This window comes from Sus scrofa, chromosome 7, assembly GCF_000003025.6.
Source record: "Sus scrofa isolate TJ Tabasco breed Duroc chromosome 7, Sscrofa11.1, whole genome shotgun sequence".
Classification (NCBI taxonomy): domain Eukaryota; kingdom Metazoa; phylum Chordata; class Mammalia; order Artiodactyla; family Suidae; genus Sus; species Sus scrofa.
In genome coordinates, this window is record NC_010449.5 from 86,065,224 (window position 1) to 86,086,019 (window position 20,796).

Below are 20,796 nucleotides of genomic sequence, written 5' to 3' on the forward strand. Positions count from 1 at the left end.
AGGAGTGACATTCTGTTTTATGTGTAACCAATGAAAGAAACACCATATGGCAAAACTGTAAATACTCTGCAAAACATGAACTGCTCTTAAGTGCTAAACAACATTTATAAACAAGATCTCTTGCTCACCTGGAAAATCTGTCTGACCCAATGTAGATTTGCTTGTCTTCACAGCTAAATAAATGGAAAATTAAGTAAGTTATTATCATAACCAAGAAGAGAGTGACATTTGTGGTCCTACGTGTAAGAGCAGAGATATACTCTACTATCTCACATCTTAAAAAAAAAGAAAATCAGTCTTATCCTCATGGTCCTGGTCTAGCTATCACCCCATTTATATGTCCCTCCTTCACAACAAAGCTCCCAAGGGAGTTGTTTTCATTTACTGCCCCTCACCCTCTCTGAAGCCACCCCATCGGGTCTGCATCCCCGCCACCTCATGGATCCACCTCACCAGTGCCAGGCCTATTGCCAAGCTGAAGGATCAAGTCTCAGTCCTCACTGCCTTCGACAGCAGCGTCTCCCGCTCCCCGAGTCATGTGAATCACCTGGCTTCCAGCACACCTCCCTCTCCTGGTTCCCCTCCTACCTCACTGGCTGTTCTTTCTCACTATCCTTTGCTGCCTTCTTCCTGACTTCCGAAGGCTGGAATGCTCTGACATCTAAGCTCACCATGTATACAGTTCTGATGATCCCATTAAATCATAGGCTTTATATACTATCTCTAATACTGAGAAATCCGGAGTTCCCATCGTGGCTCAGTGGTTAATGAACCTGACTAGTAACTATGAGGTTGCAGGTTCGATCCAGTGGGTTAATGACCCGGCATTGCCATGAGCTGTGGCATAGATCACAAACGTGGCTCAGATTCATGTTGCTGTGGCTGTGGCGTAGGTCGGCAGCTACAGCTGCAATCTGACGCCTAGCCTAGGAACTTCCATATGCCGTGGTGCGGCACTTTAAAAAAAAAAAAGAAAGAAAGAAAGAAAAAAAAAATATTGAGAAATCCTCTAATTGAACTCTCCAACCCAGACTAAGAGTTCTAAACTCCAGGCTCACATACACCACAGCCTGCACAATACTATCCACTCAGATGACTGAGAAGTATTATCAAACAGATAAATATAAACTAAGCTCTTGATTTTCACTCCAAAAATCAGCCCTTCTATTAATAATCTTCCTATTTCAGTAAATGGACCTCTGGTCACAAGTCAAAAATCTTGGCCTCATCCTTGCCATCTCTTTCTCTCATCCTCCACCTCCAAATCTACCAGCAAATCTTGTTAGTTTTCCCTTCAAGTTAATCTAGGTACCTATGTGTTCTCAAGAAGTTCACCTACAAAAATTCATTTTTAAATATATATTACTGGCAAAAGAAAAAGCGCCATTATTCCTAGAGCTCAAACACTATTTAAATGAGTTTCCATGTACTTACCTATTACTCTTTCCACTATCTGATACTGTTTATTCAGCTCCGAGGCCAGCTCTTGTTGGCAGTTGAAATATTCCACATCTTCAGGAGAAACTTTCCCTAACCTAGACAGAGAAAGACAGAAAAAGTACATACTTATCAGATTTGGGAGAATCCATACATATTTACCAAAACAAAGTCAAGGCAGGAAAGGAAAGGAAACTTAGTCTTTACTTCCATCTATCCCTTTAATAATCTTTTACTAGTAATTAGGCCAGAGATTTTTACAAAAAAACATGACTTGTAAAAATACTAAAAACCTTAGACTTATACTAGTTCTCTCTGATGTGGCCTATTTATAAAGAAACCTAAAATTACTTTTTTGTATAATAAATTCATGTGATCTCATGTGATAAATTCATTTATCTTAACAGATGAGGACAAGAAAACTGTTCCAGATTTAAAAGAAAACATGCCATTTTTCCATATATGTATGGGCTTTAGGAGTGATTAAATGCGCCTTTTTTTGGAAAACTAGTTATTCTTAGTTATGAGGACAACACTTGGAATTAAGTAATACCATACTTTTGAGGATTTTAAATTTCTAAATGTTTTATAACCTAACTCCTATCTTAGGGATACATACCTCTGCTTTTGACTCAAAGGAAAAATATGTGATTTACTGAAATAGCACATTTTGCATAGTAATAAAATGGGAATCAGAACCCATTTTGTCCCTATTTCTAACATAAAATAATCTGATCACATGACACTGACAGGGATGTCTTCAGGGGCAACTTAATACTTCTTATTACTCTGCTAGGTTTGTGTGTGCTATAGCCCCACAAATTTCTCATACACGACCTATCACATTCAAAGCTGTAAGTAAACTAAAAACCATGGGCTATCATAGTTTCAGAATATTTCTGGCACATCATTTCTGTAAATTGTGTAGAACCAAGATCAGCTTTAAGTGTACCATTACCCAGAGAACTCTAGAATATTAATTCCTGACATCTCACTCACCCAAGCACAACCACAGAAAAGAAGCAAGGTGCTTAAGAACATTAGCTTTGGAACTCCAATCCTGGCTTTGGAACTCCAATCCTGGGCCCACTCACAGAGTTGCTCTCTACCTGAATCTCCCCATCTACAACATCTTGTTCAACAGTACAAATCTCATAGGGTTATTGCGAGGATTAGAGAGATGATGTCTGAAAAATGCTCCATATGCTTGTTATTAATATTAAACTCTACAAATTTGATGGCTATACACAAAAATATATAGTCTCTTAAGGTCACAATTTCATAAAACGTTAACTATGGATGGCTCTATGTTCATTCAGATGATTTAGGCAAAATTTGATATCCTAGACAGCCTTGTTTCTCTATGCACCATTTAAAAACCTTCCCTTCCCTCAGGAGGCAAATATATTTCTTTGGTCCAGGACAGATAACGTACCACTGCTTGATTTCGTCCTCTTTCTTCTTGAAGTTCTCTAGTTTTTTTAGACCCTTCACTTTCTGTTGCTGTAAGGACTCTTCACTCTCCCACGTGCTGTGGATATATGACCAGCCTTTCCACTTGATGAGGTACTGAACTTCACCTTCATCCTTTTCAGAGTCAAAGTCGCCACTAGGGTCTCCATTAGCTTCAATTGCATATACAGTAGTAGAAGCTCCAGTGGCTGCAAAAGGATTCAATGAAATTTTAGAAAGTATATTAAACCAGGCACTGTAAAGCCTTCCAGGTACATAATCATCTATAGGATCTCTTTCTGGATGAAGCACTAAAATCCTTTAACTTGAAATAAGCAGATATTCACAAACAATTCAAGGATGAACATGAGCAACAAACTTCAACTATTTTCAAAATGCAAACCCAATTTTTACAATAAAAAACATTCCAGACAGGTGGGGGGTAGGAATGGATTGGGGGTTTGGGATTGGCGTATGCACCTATTGCATACGGAATGATTCTTCCAACAGGGTCCTGCTGTACAGCACAGGGAACTCTACCCAATGTTCTATGATAATTTACATGTGAAAAGAATCTGAAAAAGAATGACTATGTACTGAATCACTTCATTGTACCCCAAACATTACTGCAACATTATAAACCAACCGTTTTTCAATAAAATTTTAAAATATGAAATAAACAGGAGTTCCCACTGTGGTGCAATGGTTTAAGAATCTAACTGCAGTGGCTCAGGTCACTAGTGGAGGTGCGGGTTGGATCCCCAGCCAGGCACAGTGGGTTCAAGGCCAGCAGTTGCTGCTCAGGTTGAAGATGCAGCTCAGATTCAATCCCTGGCCTAGGAACTTTCACATGCTGCGGGCACAGCCTTGAAGAAAAAAAAATGAAATAAATAAAAAACATTCCAAAATTTACTGGTGAAATTCAAGAAATCTTTGTGTCTTAGCACGATAAAAATCAAACAGCAACGTTCTTTTGTTTTGGTCCGTACTAACTCTCTCTAGGAATACTAAGAACAAAGTAAAAAAATTTTAAATCTCCCCAATCACCCATCCACTCGAAGTTCTCTATCAACCCTGTTAATCTGAAGCGAGGCTGGATGAAAAAAGACAATGAAAATGGAATTAGGTATTATTTTGATATTTCCTATATGGAAAGGTAACTTTCAAAAACTGAGTTATGAAATATCTCAATTTGGATATAAAAAATTCTTCACTATTGCCCAAATAAGTATTTTAACCAGTCTGATACTTAACCTAAAGGTAGATTCACTTAATCTTAATAAGGAGGAATCTCTGCTACATCACTGCTTTTAAAGATATTAACATACTTTTAACTACCTTAATTTAAAAATCTCAAAGACATAACAGAACACTGCCCTACAGTCTCAGCTCTGAGACATCAAAATTGAGTCAGAAAAACTTCCGCATTTCACAACAAATATGAGCATGGACTGAAATTCATCCTTTAGGAGCTGAATACATAAAATCTGGGCCTTTCTTACTGAGCAGATATAAAAAGTAACTTGCTGGCTTTCAATGGTAGTGTCTGGGGAAGGGGCAACAGGTGACATATCTGGCCACAAAGGTGGCAAGAAGCCCCTGAAGCAACCCAAGAAGCAGGCCAAGGAGATGGGACAAGGAAGATAAGGCATTCAAGCAGAAACAGAAAGAGGAACAAAAGTAATTCAAGAAGCTAAAAGCAGAGGCTATGGTGAAGGGCCCCTGATCACAGGCAGGATTAAGAAATCTGATAAAAAGTAAGCTATTTTAGGAGTTCTCATTGGCACAGTAGAAGTGAATCCAACTAGTATCCATGAAGATGGGGGTTCGATCCCTGGCCTTGCTCAGTGAGTTAAGGATCCAGCATTGTCGTGAGCTGTGGTGTAGGTCACAGACGCAGCTCAGATCTGGCGTGGCTGCGGCTGTGGCACAGGCTGGCAGCTGTTATCTCCGATTCAACCCCTAGCCGTGGAATTTCCATATGCTGTGGGAGCAGCCCTTAAAAGGAAAAAAAAAAAAGTAAGTTGTTTCCTGTGTCTGAGGCAATGATGATCTTAACTCCACTCCTGTTTAAACATCTGGATTCCCTGCCACAACATCTGTTGCCACCTACAGCTCCTATGAAGGACTTAGAGCCTGTCGTGATTTAAGAATCAACTTTTATTTAAAAAAAAAAAAAAAAAAAGTAATTTGCTCCCCAAAGACACATACCTCCTTTCTTTCCCAGCCTTGAATCTAAGACCTTTTCAATAGTTTCACTATTATCCTGTTGTTCATCAACTCCTTCTCCGGTCATTTCAATGAGGTCATCTGAGTCAGTCTCAAAGTCATCGTCTTCTTTGTAACTGCGTGAGGAATAATGCCGAATAAATGAAAAACTATTTTTTCAAACGCCATATGTGATAATATCCTTAGAATAAGGAACCATATTCCCTTTTAGCTCCAATATGCTGGTTTACAGATCAGCCACAGATAAAGTGGGCACAAAGTTCATCTTTTTCCTAAAGAATTAATACCTGCTCATAGACAGCTGCAGGAAGGCTACCTCATATTTCAAAATAAAAACAGAAGATGGTGATTTTTTGTAAGTAAGACATAAAAAACCACAAAGACACTCCTATGTTTTCATTCCTTAATGAGATCATTACTATGTATAATAAGGAAACAATTTCAAAGAAAGAAAATGCATGATAAATGGAAGAAACTGTTACTATTTCATTAGATTAAAACCCTGCATTTTGTCTCTTAATAGTAAGAATATGAAATTTAAGTAATCTCAACTTTCACTGAGAACATTATGAGCATAATTTTTGGTTACAAGATATTAAAACATAACCTTCCACCATGTATAAACAACAAATGGTATGGAAGTTACTCAAGAAAAAAACACAATTCTGCACAACCTAGAATAGATTTACAAGGAGATCCTGCTGAACAGCATTGAGAACTATGTCTAGATACTCATGTTGCAACAGAAGAAAGGGTGGGGGAAAAAACTGTAACTGCAATGTATACATGTAAGGATAACCTGACCCCCTTGCTGTACAGTGGGAAAATAAAAAAAATAAAAAAAAAAAGAAAAAAAGAAAAAAACACAATTCTGGATTCAGTGCAGGTGTAGGATTTTCCTCCTAAGCTACACACTAACATACATAAAACCCAGCCATAGCTTTCAAATTATTAACTGAATGCACTGGACAGATTATTAATAACTCCAACACTCAGTTTCACCATCTCTAAGTAGACCAAAAGAAACCTGCATATCCTCCTCTAAAAGGAAATTAAATGTTTTGATTCATATAAAGTTAAATATTTGTTTGCATATATCTACTCCTTTATTTCATTTTCTATTAATGTTTCATATCCTATCAGAAAGCTTGATAAAATTACTATATCCAAATGACAATACATAAGCTGAAACTTAGAACAATGTGTCTGAGCACATTCAGAGAAACGCAGAATTAAAAACACAATCCAAATGTCTTTCCTAAAAAAGAATGTTATGGAGGTCCATCGTGGCGGAGCAGAAACAAATCCGACAAGGATCCATGAGGTTGCAGGTTCAATCCCTGGCCTCACTCAGTGGGTTAAGGATCCAGCATTGCCATGAGCTATGGTGTAGGCTGCAGACATGGCTCAGATCCCAAGTGGCTATGGCTGTGGTGTAGGCCGGCAGCTGTAGCTCCGACAAGACCCCTAGCCCAGGAACTTCCATATGCTGGGAGTGTGGCCCTTAAAAAAAAAAAAGAATGTTATAAAATAGTGAAAACAGGGAGTTCCCGTGTGTCACAGCAGGTTAAGGATCAAGCTTTGTCACCGCAACAGCTGAGGTTGCTGCTGTGGCTCAGTTCAATCCCTGACCTGGGAACTTCCACATGACCCCAGTGTGGCCAAAAAAAAAAAAAAAAAACCACAGTGACAATACCACCACCACCACCTGAACAAAACATGAACTTGAAGTAGTTGAAGGTTTGAAATAAGGTATCACTATTCCTATTGGCCAACGCCATTCTTTTTGCAAGAACTGTAGCCAGATTTCTGAATACGACCTCAAGACATGGGTCGTTATTTCTGCCTATCAGATGCCTAATCCTGGACTTCTTAGAACAAAGTTCCAGCCAACTTCACTATCATCATCCCTCATACAAATGAAAACCTTCTGTGGCTTCACCTACCTAACATTTTTAGCCGCTCTGCGGCGAGTCTGCCTTTTGGGAGCTTCATCATCTTCATCATCATCATCAGAAGAATCTTGTTTTTTCCTCTTTCCACGTTGAGTCTTAGGTTGCTTTTTCACACGAGGTTTGGGCACTGTTCTAAAATGAGAAAAGGAAAAAAATGCCAAAGTCCTTACTTTATCATTTCGTGTCTACTTCAAATGTATGTAATTGTCTTTCCCAGAGAAGGGTTCATATATGGGATCAACAAGGAGAATGTTAGACGTGTGTATTCCTAGGTCCCATTCCCTAATATTCTAATTCACTAGAAATATGCATTTTCAACATGAAAGTGATTCTATTGCTGATACCCTTCATTCATTCATAGGAGATATAGTCAGCCCTCTGTATCTGCAGGTTCCACATCCACAGATTTAACCAATCATGGATCAAAAATATATTTGTAAGAAAAAAAATTCCACAAAGTTTCAAAATGTAAAATTGGAATTTGCTATATATTAGCAACTATGACACTGTATTAGGTATTATAAGTAATTAACAAGTGATTTAAAGTAAAGGAGGATATAAGTAGGTTATATGCAAATACTACAGCACTTTATATAAAGGGACTTGAACATCTGGTATCCCCGGGGATCCTAGGACTAATCCCCAGAGGCTACAAAGAGACGACTATACTGAGGGTTCTGAGGCAACAGCTCTCAACTGGTGTCTCAGAATCACCTAACATAAAAATACACATGCAGCTGATGGTGATGGGCAATTTGGAAGTATCTATCAAAGCTATAAATATGACAGTTTTAAGTCTGGGAATTGACTTTACAGATATAAAATGATACAGGCACAATAAGGCATAACACTGAGGTGTTATCAGTAATAACAAAAGACTAGAAAAACTAAATGTCCATCAACTGGGAACTAGTTTAATAAAGAGAATACTGTGCAGCTATAAAAAAGAAGGAGTTTTCAGCATATTGAGAAAGATTCCTAAGACAATGAAAGAAAAATGCGGAAGATGCATGGAATGCTATCATCTTATAAAGGAAGGACAAGAAATAACTGCACATAATTTTTCCTGTATGTACACAGACTATGCCTGGAAGATCACCTGAGAGATTGTGCCCTGCCATAGACCAATGGAACAGACCAAGGAGGTGGCAGAACCTCTGGTGACTCCCTGCAGTCAGAACTGAGAGCCACAGACCAGGAGCTCTCCTAAGGAATCCCCAAGTACTCTCTTAGTGGTACAAAGTGGAAGGAGAATGAGGGAGACTCGAACTCACAACCATATCTATCTGTTTCTCTCATACGTACCATAATGAACACTACACAGAGACGATCAGAGATTCAAATAAAATCTACAAGAGAGAACTGGAGTGGCATTCCAGTCCTCGGAGCTGAAACTGAGATGAAAGGAGATAAAACTCAGTTGATGAAATGCCCTGTTAGGGTAGAGGGTGAGGGGGTAGGTTTAACATCCTAAGCTAGTGACAGACAAATGTTTGCTGTAAATGGCCAGAATACAAATATCTCAGACAAGAAACAAAACTAATGCCACTACATAGTACTTCTAACAAGTGAAAATAAATTTTAACAAATATTTTATTGACAAAATTCAAACTAATAATAATGATTGAGTACATTTTTTGTGATATAACATCTACTAATGAGAAGCTTTTTTTTTTTTTTTTTGGCTATTTTAGGGCTGCACTTGTGGCATATGGAGGTTCCCAGGCTAGGGGTCAAATCAGAGCTGTAGCCACTGGCCTACGCCACAGCCACAGCCGCTAGGGATGCAAGGTGCATCTTCAACCTACAGCTCACAGCAAAGCCAGATTCTTAACCCACTGAGAGAGGGCAGGGATCGAACCCACATCCTCATGGATCCTAGCTGGGTTTGTTAACCACTGAGCCACAAAGAGAATTCCTTTTTTTTTTTCCCTATACTAATGAGAATTCTTTTTGAAGGGATAACATTTCACTTAATTGGGGTTCAAATTTAGTGTTCCCTATCATCAAATGACAAATGTCCACCTCTAAAAGCTATACTTAGCTAGCAGGCCATACAAAAAAAGGTGAGTGGGATTTGGCCCAAATGCAGTATTGAATGCCAACCCCATCCTAAGCAATACCGCAAGGAGGTAAGTTTTTCTGGGGCCTCTCTGCCTCCTACCTTCCTTTCCCCATCACCAGTACCTTATGCTGCCATCTATCTGATCAAATATTACCAAAGTTGCCTACCATCTCTGTCTACCTCCTTATTTGCACAGATTCACTGCTTAATGTTATACAGAGTATATGGACAGGGTAATAAACAGTTAAGTATGCTTTCAACCAGCCAATTAAATTTAAGAATTAGTTTCCCCAAAAGAAACTGTACTCTCATCAAATGCATAGGGAGCTTTTTTTTTTTTTTTTTGGGCTGTACTTGGGGCATGCACAAGTTCCCCAGCAAGGGACTGAACTGCAGTGACAACACCAGATCCTTAACTCTCTGCACCACAAGGGAACTCCCTCACCGGGAGCCTTTTTTAAGAGCAGAATGTGAGTTTACCCCTCGTAAATAGCCCACCTGGAGTATGCAACAGTTAAGATTCACTCTGAGCTACATACCATGCAAATCACAAAATCAATACAAGTAGCTCAGTCACCTCACCGCTTGCTAACAATGCAGGCTGGCAAGAGGTTAACCAGACATTCAAAATCCAGAACCAGAGCACACTGTACCCCAGTGGTTCAGGCTCTCATGCTAGCACTACATTATCCTTCTCATTCTAACACAAACTAAGCTAGACCAGAAGCAGAGATATTCAAGCAAACACTGCACCTTCTGGGGACAGGTCTTCTGGCTTTCACTTTTTTTTGCTCTGGTTCACTTTCTGCACTGGTGCCTTGTTCCTGTTCATCTTCTGAGGGCTCCCGTTTCCATTTTTCTCTGTGATCAAAAGCAAAGCAAAATGTTTCTTTTTTTCCTAAAAGAATTCTTCAAGATTGTTTAGCTTGAAGAATCTGTCAACATCAATTTCAATCTGATTAGCCAAAAAAGGCAGAACATATATATTTTAGATATCATGTGAAAAGAGATTTTTTGGCTCCATTTAAGTTTTAGTTGTGTTCCTTCCTGGGCTGTGTAATATGTATTCCTATTTTATCTCTGATATCAAAATTAAATGAAAATAGAAACTAAGGCTGTATTCTGGGGGGAAAATGTTATTAAATCTCTAATATTCTGGTTTTTTATTTACTACTATCATTGACCAGATTAAAGCCATAATATATACTAGATGAGTAATTCTCAAATTTTAGCATGGATTAGAACCACCTAAAGGGCTTATTAAAAGAAATTTCTGGGCCCCAGCCAATTTCTGATTCAGTAGCTCTAACATGAGCCCTAAAATTTGAATTTTAACAAATTCACAGATGATGTTGATACTGTGAGGCTTCTTTGAGAACTGCTGTGACAGAGTTTTAATATCTTTAATATATGTTTGAGAAAACAGTTCCTCAAACTATCTTTCAATGATAAAGCCACCACCACCTACTAAATAATCCGTTCATCTAATGAGGTGGTTTGTATTTGTTTCTCTTTTTTTGGCTGTCCTGGGGCATATGGAGTTCGCGGCCAGGGATCAGATCCAAGCCGTAGTCATGAGGCAGTCGTGACCTAAGCTGCAGCTGCATCAACACTGGATCCTTAATTCACTGAGCCAGGCTGGGGATTGAACCTGTGTCCCAGCATTTCCAAGACACTGCCGATCCTATTGCACCGCAGCAAGAGGAGGAAGTTTTTAACAATCATTAAGTACAGTATGTGTTCTTTTGCTCCGAGAGATCTTAGAAGACTTGGAAGAGCCATATCCTATTGGTGCCTACACCTCCAAACGGTGTTTGAAGTTTACTTGAAAACTAAATAAATCATCCAGGGACTTAGCTCATTTCTCACCTGCAAGAAGAAAGGTACATACAGCAGCTACTTGGCATGAAATACCTAGGGGGAAGAAACTTAACAGGCAAGAACCTGAGGTTTCTCTCTACACAAAACAATTATCATTGTGCCTCTGGGTCGGCATATAGAAAATGAGGTTATGCTAAAGACAACCATTGTAGAATTGCAAAGTCAAATCAATATTCTTCATGGGAGAAGAGATAAAGTAATAGTGGAAGAACCTTCCCAAAAGGTCCAGGACCCATCCTATCCTTCAATTAGTGGAAATTTTAGGAAAGAAAAATTTCCAAGCCTTTCATGAAAAGGCAGTGGAGCACTTCCACGTACACTACTCAACAGAAACGCACTACTATTTCACATTCATTCGCCAAACAGTAGGTCACTACTTATAGGCAGAGCATCTTTGTGCCAGAGCTTAGCACAAAGGCAGGTAAATGGAGATACTCCTTTTTTAAATAAATAACTAAAGAATGAGCTCTATCAGTCAGTCAGGGTGCTTCTGGAAGCAAACTATTAAGATAGTAAAGCCTACTAGTATTGTCCAATATCCTTAGGTCTCTCTTTAAAACAAACTACACTCTAGGCACCGGCCTTATTCTCCTTTCCTAGAACCTAGCACAATAAATGTCTGCTAAAGAATCCAAGGAATAGTGGATGGTGGTAACCATAAAGGAAACACAGAAGAGGTCTGCAGCAACTGGGAGACTGACATCTAAGGCTACCACTCCCTTGGGCCAAGTCCAGCACAGTTTACCCCTCAGAAGGAGCTACACAGTCAAACCAGAGAGAAGAGGTTTCACAGGAAACAAGCTTGAAAGAACCTACACTTAAGACCTAAAGGGGAGCAGATCAGATGAGAAAGCTCCACAGTCAACTATTATTTGTAATCTACATAACTGCCAGAAGTTGAGATCTATGTCAGAGTAGCTAGTGAGGTTCACTTCTTCAATTTTAAGAGACTAAAATGGCAGTAAACACAGAAAGAAGGGATGTTGAGGCCAGAGTTTTCCAGTTAAAACTGCAGATCTGTAGACTTACAGACAACCAGGAGCACTTCGGATCTTCCAATATGAGAAAGTAAAAAACTTAGCAAATCACCTAGTCCAAAGGGCCCTTCCTAGACAGAGGCAAACTCAAAGCCAGGGAGAACAAGCTATTTGGTACATTCAAACCCTCAGCTCTGCTACTCTCAACCATAGCCCACTGAAGACCAAAGGATCTGGAAACATTAAAGCCACACTCACACATTCTGGAAGGATCTGAACAATCGGAGGCTTAAAAGGCCTAAATGAGTTTGTATGTGTGTGAATTCAAAATTGGCTGGATTCTTTCGAATTTCATTTTAATTTTCAAGACTAGGGAAAAAAGTGTAAGTTAGGTTCAGCAAAACTAAGTCATCTTGTATAAGGGGTGAAAAGGGCAATCAATTACAAAAAGATTACTGCCCAACCTTGCAGAGTATGGAGAGGGCTCTCTGACAGGTCCAAGTGCTGTTCCACTAGTTCCACTGGTTTGCTAGCTTCTTATATAAAGCAAATTTTATGCAAAGACTCCCTAAGTCATACATTATAAGCTGGGTTACAATGAAGAGAAGTCTGCAATAAGAGAAACTAAAATATTTTTCATGAGGCAAAGGAAACATGAACTACCAGATTCAGCTCCAAGAGGGCATTGATGGGATTCCCTAAGATTCCTTAAGACGGAATAATGGGATTTTTTGCCAAAAAAAAATTGGGGAGAAAAACAACAAGGTTTGGCCACTGAGGCCTCAAGAAAATATGAACAACAGGAAAAAGAATACGAGTTAACTGGGTATAGTTTTCATGCTTTACTGGGAAAAAGGTGGCTGGAAGGACACAAATCAAACCTGAAAAATGGTGAAGGGGAGAATGAACAAATGCCATTTTTAAATAAAATGGGCCTAAACGCTGACCAAAGGTCACTGAGGCTTCCTGTTAACAGTCTCTAAAAACTCAAAGGGAACTCCTTTCTCCTCTACTTTATAAGACAAGTAAGGAAAAGAGGGAAATAAACGCACTGATTTTCAGTAGGTTTTCCGAAAGAGCATGCCCTTCAGGAACAGGTTCCAGTGAAGAGGGAATGTAGGGCTAAGAGGGATTCTCTTAGGCTGTGTCACAGGGTCTGTGACAGACGTCCAATTCAAAGCCCTGGAGAGGAAGAAAGAACTATGATCCCAGGAGGAAAACTTTAAATGACCATGGTGAAAATATATTTTTAGTGCCAGTTGGGAGAGAGGGTTCTAAAACCACCATACAGTGGGATTAAGCACTATGAGGACCATAATGAGTCAGCAGAAATCCTATACAACGTTTCACAAGTTTAAAGAGCATAATAGGGACTGCATAGAAAAGGGTTCAGTGATCAAAACAGCACAAGTGGATTAAGTGAAACTGTATGACTAAATCAGGAGTTAGTCTCCAATACCCACTGGGGCCGGTAAAGATTTTATTTGGGTCAACTGGAGAACTCATGGCCTGTCCAAAGGTTATAAAGACCAAGTTATAAGGGGCAGCACTGACAGAGTTTCTCAAAAGCTAGAAATCTAGATTTTTATATACCATCTCTCAATTTTCAACATTGCCAACTAATTCGAAACAGCTTTTCAATATTGTGCAGGAACATTATGCTGTGTAACCTCTTCTAAGCTTTTAAAGTGCTAATTCACATGACTCAAGGGGAGTTAGCCCCTTCTAAGACATCATTCTTCGAAAGTGTCAATGTCATAAAGGCACTGGGGGTAGAAAAACGTTATAAAAGACATGGGGTCCACTGACAAAATGGAAATATGAATCAAAGGTATTTCAGCAAAGTTAAATTCACTTACATTAAAACTGTACTGTGCTTTTGAAAGAGAGCATCCTTACTCTTAGGCAATAGACACTTAATACTTAGGGTAAAAAACCATGAATGACTCTTAGTCTCAAATGGTTCAGAAAAAATATTACCTGTGTGCAATACATACATATATAGAAACGAAGTACTCAAAAAACGATAAAGCAAATGGGGCAAAAATGGTAACCAATGATAAATCTTGGAAAGTACACAGGCATTCTTCATACTATTCTTATTCTTACAGTTTTTCTAAAGTTTGGAATTAATCCCCCCCCCAAAAAAAGGTTTAAAAAAATAGCTCCTTTTAAAAACGTTAAAATCTATGATACAATCTGCAAGGTTTCAGAAAAGCACCTCCCTATGTTACTATCTCCAAATTCCACTCCCTCTTAGAGTCTCTCTCAATTCTCAAAGTCATGTGCCCACACACTAGGTTCTGTCATCCTGCTCAGATCAGAGGCCCCTGTAGTGCTGTGCCTTCCAACCTGAGTCTTAGCAGGACCTTCTCTAATTAAACTGACTCAGGAGAAGGGTTTCCCCGTAAGCCCTAGTACCCTCCAGCTGCTCAGGGGATGGCAAGAAGAGAGGCTGGCCCAGGGCCCAAACAAACAAGAGGGAACATCTCAGCTGGCACTAAGTCCCCAAGGAAGAGCTGGGAGGAGGGGCATTAGGAAAGCAGCATGAGGGAAGACACACCCCACACACACACACAAGGAAAGAGGAGGTTCCACTTCGGGGAAAGAAAGGTCCACAAAGGCCTCTGAGAGCTGTCCCCTTTGGAGAGCTCCCAGGATTGACAGGAGGGAGAAAATAAGACAAAAAAGTAAGGCTGATGTGTTCCACGATGACCGAAAAAATGCAGGGCTTCTGCACACCCAGATAAAGCCATTAAAATGACAATTTCAGGTTTTCAAGTATAGCACCATTTAGATCCCAGCCAAGAGACCAGCAGAATGTGGCCAGACAGTGGAGAAAAGAGCACATGCCTGGACTTCCCAAAAGACCATTAGCCCAGGGAGCTGAGAACAGTCTCCCAAGCAGACCCTGGGACTGCAGTAGAACAAAACCCTTCTGAGCTGCCAAGAAGTACAGGCTTGCCTACAGTTACTTTTCTAACTAAATATTTAAAACACAAATGAAAGCTGTATGTGTGCTGGGCAGGGCAATATTAAATACTACTTGACTTTTCTTAGCATAGTTTCCAATAACTCTGTTAGGTCAGCAGAGTTAAGTATTACTCTTCACTTTGGAGATGAGGAAATGGATCTTAAAAACTCACATTACTTTGTCTTAGGCCAAATACTTAAATTAAGGATTACTAATACTTTAAAACAGAGACTATATAACTGGAACTCTCATTAGAAGAACAATTGTTTACCATCAGAATCCCCTGAATTTACATGCAAAGTTTTTTTTTTCTTTTTGCTATTTTAGGGCTGCACCCTCGGCATATGGTAGTTCCCAGGCTAGGGGTCCAAACAGAGCTGTAGCTGCCAGCCTACACCACAGCCACAGCAACGAGGGATCCAAGCTGTATCTGTGACCTACACCACAGCTCACAGCAATGCCGGATCCTTAACCCACTGAGCAAAGCCAGGGATCGAATCCGCATTCCTCACAGATGCTAGTCGGGTTCGCTAAACGCTGAGCCACGACAGGAACTCCTACATGCAAAACTTTGAGTATTTTTCTGAGAAGATGGGGTATACAATTCAGATTGTCAAGGGGACCCACACAACCCCCAAAAAAGATTTTTTAAATTATTTCTCAAGAAAAAAAAAAATCAATTTTTTTTGACCATAAGCAGAATTTTTGAAGTAAATTTTAAAATAGCAATTATATAATCTATATTATAAAGGGACTTCACAATGAAATCCATAAATTAAAATTCTCTGGCTTATAAACAAACACCAACTGAGAAAATATTTGGTATCAAGTAAAAATGCATGGGGATAAGTTCAAGTAATCTTCCCTTTGTTTATGAGCCATGTATTAAACAACAGTTGTAACACCCTTAACAAGTTTCAATTTAAATAAAAATCTCTCTTGACATAGTAAAATTACACAGAACCAACAATGTGAAAGTTTATACTAAAGTGAGTGTCCAGCCAACATAATTCTGCCATGCCAACACAAAGAACAAATGAAAAGGAAAAATGGCCCAATCTAAATTTGTTTCTTGCTTAATAATCAGAATAGAACACCAAATCCCTATATGTTTGGTATTTGCGCATATTTTCAAGAAAAAATCATCGGGATAATGGGGTATTTCAGATGGAATAACTAGAGTTGGCCCCCAAAAAGTAGCCCAACATTTACACATGAGAAACTAAGAATCCTGGGCTTCAAACGCTGCTATCGAGGCAGATCCAGGTGGACTGGAACCCAAGATGGCAAGAGAGAGAAGGCGACTCTGCAGGGCACCACAGACACAAGAAAGGCAGTCTGGCAATGCTCACATATTTGAAACTACCAGATTAAGTCATTTCCCCCATGAAAGACTTACTGTTTTTTCAGCTGCCTCTGGCCTCTTCTTTTTGGGCTCCCACTCTCAGACCCGCTACTTGCCTTCAGTGTGTAAGGGGGGGAAAAACAATTACAGACTTTAATTCACAATTCGTAGGGTAAACTAGCCCCGGTTCAACAATCTACCCAATATAACATTATTCGATATGAGCTTTCAGACAGGAAGTAACTAGACATTTGTTTGGTGGGGCTCACTCTTCTTTTGCTTTGAAAACTAATTTCTCTTACTTCTGAGTTATCTCCAACACCAGGAAATACTTCAGCTCAACTTCTGAAAGAGCACAGTACAGTAAAATTTTCTGTGATGATGGAAATGTTCTTATCTGCAGTGTCCAATAGAGTAGCCAGCAGCCACATGGGACTGAGTCCCTGAGTGTGGCTGGTGTGACTAAGGAATGCGACTTTTCACTTTACCTGATTTTAATTAATACACACATTTAAAAACATGCGTGACTAAGGAATGTAATTTTTCACTTTACCTAATTTTAAGACTCACATTTAAAAAATATGCATGTCTAGTGGCACTCATACCGAGTGCTACAGATCTAGAGTATCACATGAAAATGCCACACGACATTTAGTGTGCCGTTCACAGTGGTGACTACTGATCTGTTTCATTCCAGACTTACTGAAGTGCATGGACAATCAACAAGCCAGCAGGGCTTTGCTAATGACAGTGCTTGTTAACAGCGCTAAAGCCAAGGAAGTTTACAGTCAAGACATTTGAACAACAGCTCTTTTTCCCCCAAATTTAGCAACCTGGCTTAAGCATTCTACAACCATTGCTGTTAGTCTTGTGCCCTATACAGAAGAATTTATATATAAAAAGGAAAGGATTTATACAACTATGTGGTCGGTCATAACAAACATGGAAAAAGAAAGCTAAATAAAGGTATAAAGCAGCTCAGAGGTCACTCAAAATAAAACACCATAAAGGCAGTGCAGGTGTTACAGTCAATTACACTTTTAAAGTATATTTACTACCCCAAACTCACTAACTTCTGGCTATTAATATTTAACTTTCATCCATAAGGATATTATATAGTTAGGAATAGCAAAGTTCCTCCTAGAAATGCAGAGAGGGGAACATTTCACTGCATGACCAAAGAACACCTCCTTAGGATACAGTCTATATATAAACCCAATACAGAGGTAAGAACCCCCAAAAATATCACACAAACTGAGAGAGTTCTGACTCTACAGAAACAACAGAACCCAGTACAGAACACTAATTTTAAAAATCATCAATTTAGCCAATCTCTCACAATTTGACCAGAGAGGTAACATGTGTTAAACATTTTACACTGCACATTAAATTTGGTTAGGAAACCAAATTTAAAGAATTTAGGTAAAATAAGATAAAATACATTACTTAAGCAAACTCTACTTCTTTTCTCAGAATTAAATCCAAAACTACTTCCATTTGTTACATTTGCTTAGTTCCCCGGGTCACAAAGTTTGGGAGATTTAGAAACTAGATATTATAAAAAGTTAACTTCTTGCTATAACCAACTGCACTAGAAGAGACACACACACACACACACACACACGATCTGAGACCAGTTCTATATAATACTCTAACACTCTACGAAAGCAGTCACTATAACATTAACTTTCTGGTAGTTTTTTTTTAAGTCACACAAGGCTTTTCTTACTGTTTTAGGTTGAGAAAACTCACTATAGAGTCACTTATGTCCCAGGCCTGAAGTTCAGTCTCATTAATGGTAATGCATACCAGAGTCAGAAAGGATGAGGAAATAAGAGAAGTTTCAACATATCCCTTTAAAGCGTTTTTTTTTTCCTTACCTCCTCCTTAATATTAAATCGTGATGGTTCTTGTCTGCTTCGGTTTGACCGCCTAACCCCATAAACATCAGGATATTCTTCCCACATCTGTAAAATTAATAGACCACACATGAATCTTTTTTTTTGACCCATTTACTATTTACATAACTAGAACATATATTTCAATTTAAGAGAATTCAAATAACTAAACATCAAAAAGGTTGTCTTGTTTAGTTTTGTTTAGAGACAGTAAAGGACCATCTTTAAAAAGAATAAGGCGTATTATTCTAGAGTTCTAGCTCCTTAAAATTTTAACAATGCCTCTCCTCACTAAACAACTATTAAACTGTATGGTACACTGCCTACCCATCACTAAATAAAAACTTACAGTTGAATAATATGGCAAGATAAGAGAACAATCACTTCCACTGAAGACAAAATACTGACTGATGAATTTTAAGTCCCTAATGCTTTGACTGCATAAACCCATTTGAGAAACTCAAAAAATCAGCAGGGCCACCACCTAGTCTCATTAAATAAGAATCAGTGCATATACATCTCTCTCTAAATTCTTCAGGATAGGTAATATGCCAGATAAAGGAAAATCTGATATTTCTAACATCTAAAAGCTGGAAGTTCTCAGAATGAGATCCACTACCACCGTTTCTCCAGGACACTTAATGTTATTCTCTAGTAGCAGAATATTCTCCTTTGCCTTTAAAACCTGACTTTTAGTAATAATCTTCACCAGTGATCCAAGTTTAAAGAGGGATTAGTTGAAGAGAACATTTTTCTCACAATATATAAACACACTTTCATTAAAAGACTCAAAGCAACAAATCAAGAGAAAAAAATGTAACAAGGCGCCCATCTGGAACTGTTATCTAACAGTCTCCAGGCTTGCTCTCCTTCCTACAGATAACTACTGTTAAGTATACTGTGTGTTCCTTTAATGAAATCAATCACCTACAGGCAAAATGAATTTAAAAGGATTGTGGATCACTGAAGTGAAGATGTTTAACAGGAGTTAAACATAGAGAAGAGAAGAGATGCCTGAAAGCCAAGATTAGAATGTGGATTTCTTTGAAATGTACTTTCATCAAAGTATGGATGACAGCTAATGTTATAAAAATACTTGGAATGAGGCAAAAGGAGAAGCCACCAGCTGAGACTCATCATGAGATGTGTGGAAAGTAGACCCCCCCCCAAAAAGACAAAAGTGATGACAAACAATCCAGAAACAAACAATGTCACTAAGCCAAGGGAGGACATTATCAATAGTGCCTTAAAAAAAAAAAAAAAAAAAAAAAAGCCAAGTAAGCTGAAGGAAAGCAAGGCCTCCAAAGAGACAGGCAAAATGTTCCAGGAATAGGGCATTTTTGAAGTAGTAAATATAGCATCCTCAGTTTATAAAAGTCAAAAATCCATAATCTGAGTCAGAGGACAAAAGCTCCAACCAAGAGTTAGGAATAAGAGGAGGGAGGAAATCTAGGCTAAAAAAGACAGCAAATGCAGCACACTCTGAACAAATGTGGCAGAGACAGAAACGACAAGGAGCTTTGCTCCAACCCTGCCTGCCTGCCAACCCCTACCCCACCCCTTCCTGGACTTCTGCTAAAGCTATGAAATGACTCAACACAGGTTATATATGGAGCTTTTATTAACTATGGGACTCAATTATTTAAATGACACTACATCAATTAGTTTTACCACTTTTTTTTTTTTTTTTTTTTTGGCTTTTTGCTATTTCTTGGGCCACTCCGTGGCATATGGAGGTTCCCAGGCTAGGGGTCGAATCGGAGCTGTAGTCTCCGGCCTACGCCAGAGCCGCAGCAACTCGGGATCCGAGCCGCGTCTGCAACCTACACCACAGCTCACGGAAACGCCGCCGGATCGTTAACCCACTGAGCAAGGGCAGGGACCGAACCCGCAACCTCATGGTTCCTAGTCGGATTCGTTAACCACTGCGCCATGACGGGAACTCCGAGTTTTACCATTTTAAAATATTAGACAGGCACTCAGGTTCACCTGTTAGGACATTATTACAATATATACTGTAATGTGTAATCCTAAAATTATCTTGTGTTCGTATTTGTCCTTTTGAGGGCTAATGATACTTAATTCTTTAATAAAAAAGGTACCATGTGAAAGAAAAGCATGTACATAAAACAAAGAGCTTTCTTTAGAAGCTCACTTTAGAATAATAATCATTAAAGTCCCAATCAAATCATCCTAAATGGCTAGTATATTCATCCATGTATTAACTTTATTAATTTTTGGAATTGATCATCTTAACTTGAATATTTCTGCTTAAAGCTGTATCTCTTATGTGGAAATTCAGACTTTGTAATGATTTCCCTTCTTTCTTATCCTCCTCTATCTCTTTGTATTTTCTTGGTACTTTTTGTTTGATTGTTTGGGGTTTTTTTGTGGAGGGAGAGTAGTTTTGTTTTCTTTCCTACACCTGAGGCACGCAGAAGTCCCAAGACAGGGATCGAACTCACGCCACAGCAGTAACCTGAGCTACCACAGAGACAGTGCTGGATACATAACCCGTGCACCACAAGGAAGCTCTCCCTTTATCTATTTAAATGAAGTTATAGATAATGAAGCTTTATATTT

General features: G+C 38.9%; 1 protein-coding gene and 1 pseudogene across 9 annotated transcripts in view; one reads left to right on the forward strand and one right to left on the reverse strand.

Moving 5' to 3' along the window:
- CHD2 (chromodomain helicase DNA binding protein 2) overlaps nt 1-20,796 on the reverse strand; it is a 127,128-nt gene that overhangs the window by 84,465 nt on the left and 21,867 nt on the right. For 7 of the 9 annotated variants that reach the window (XR_002345976.1, XM_021099370.1, XM_021099369.1 and 4 more), the window contains 8 exons: nt 18,196-18,282; nt 16,370-16,431; nt 9,892-9,999; nt 7,065-7,205; nt 5,101-5,234; nt 2,873-3,098; nt 1,435-1,535; nt 129-173 (listed from right to left, as the gene is read on the reverse strand). Coding sequence is in view for 8 of the 9 variants with exons in the window: in XM_021099370.1 (XP_020955029.1) it covers nt 129-173; nt 1,435-1,535; nt 2,873-3,098; nt 5,101-5,234; nt 7,065-7,205; nt 9,892-9,999; nt 16,370-16,431; nt 18,196-18,282 (904 nt within the window). In the remaining variant the exon portion in view is untranslated. The remainder of the gene's footprint in view (nt 1-128; nt 174-1,434; nt 1,536-2,872; nt 3,099-5,100; nt 5,235-7,064; nt 7,206-9,891; nt 10,000-16,369; nt 16,432-18,195; nt 18,283-20,796) is intronic. The other 2 variants (XM_005666295.3, XM_013978271.2) reach the window with 1 other exon arrangement.
- Nucleotides 4,426-4,771, forward strand: LOC110261692 (annotated as a pseudogene).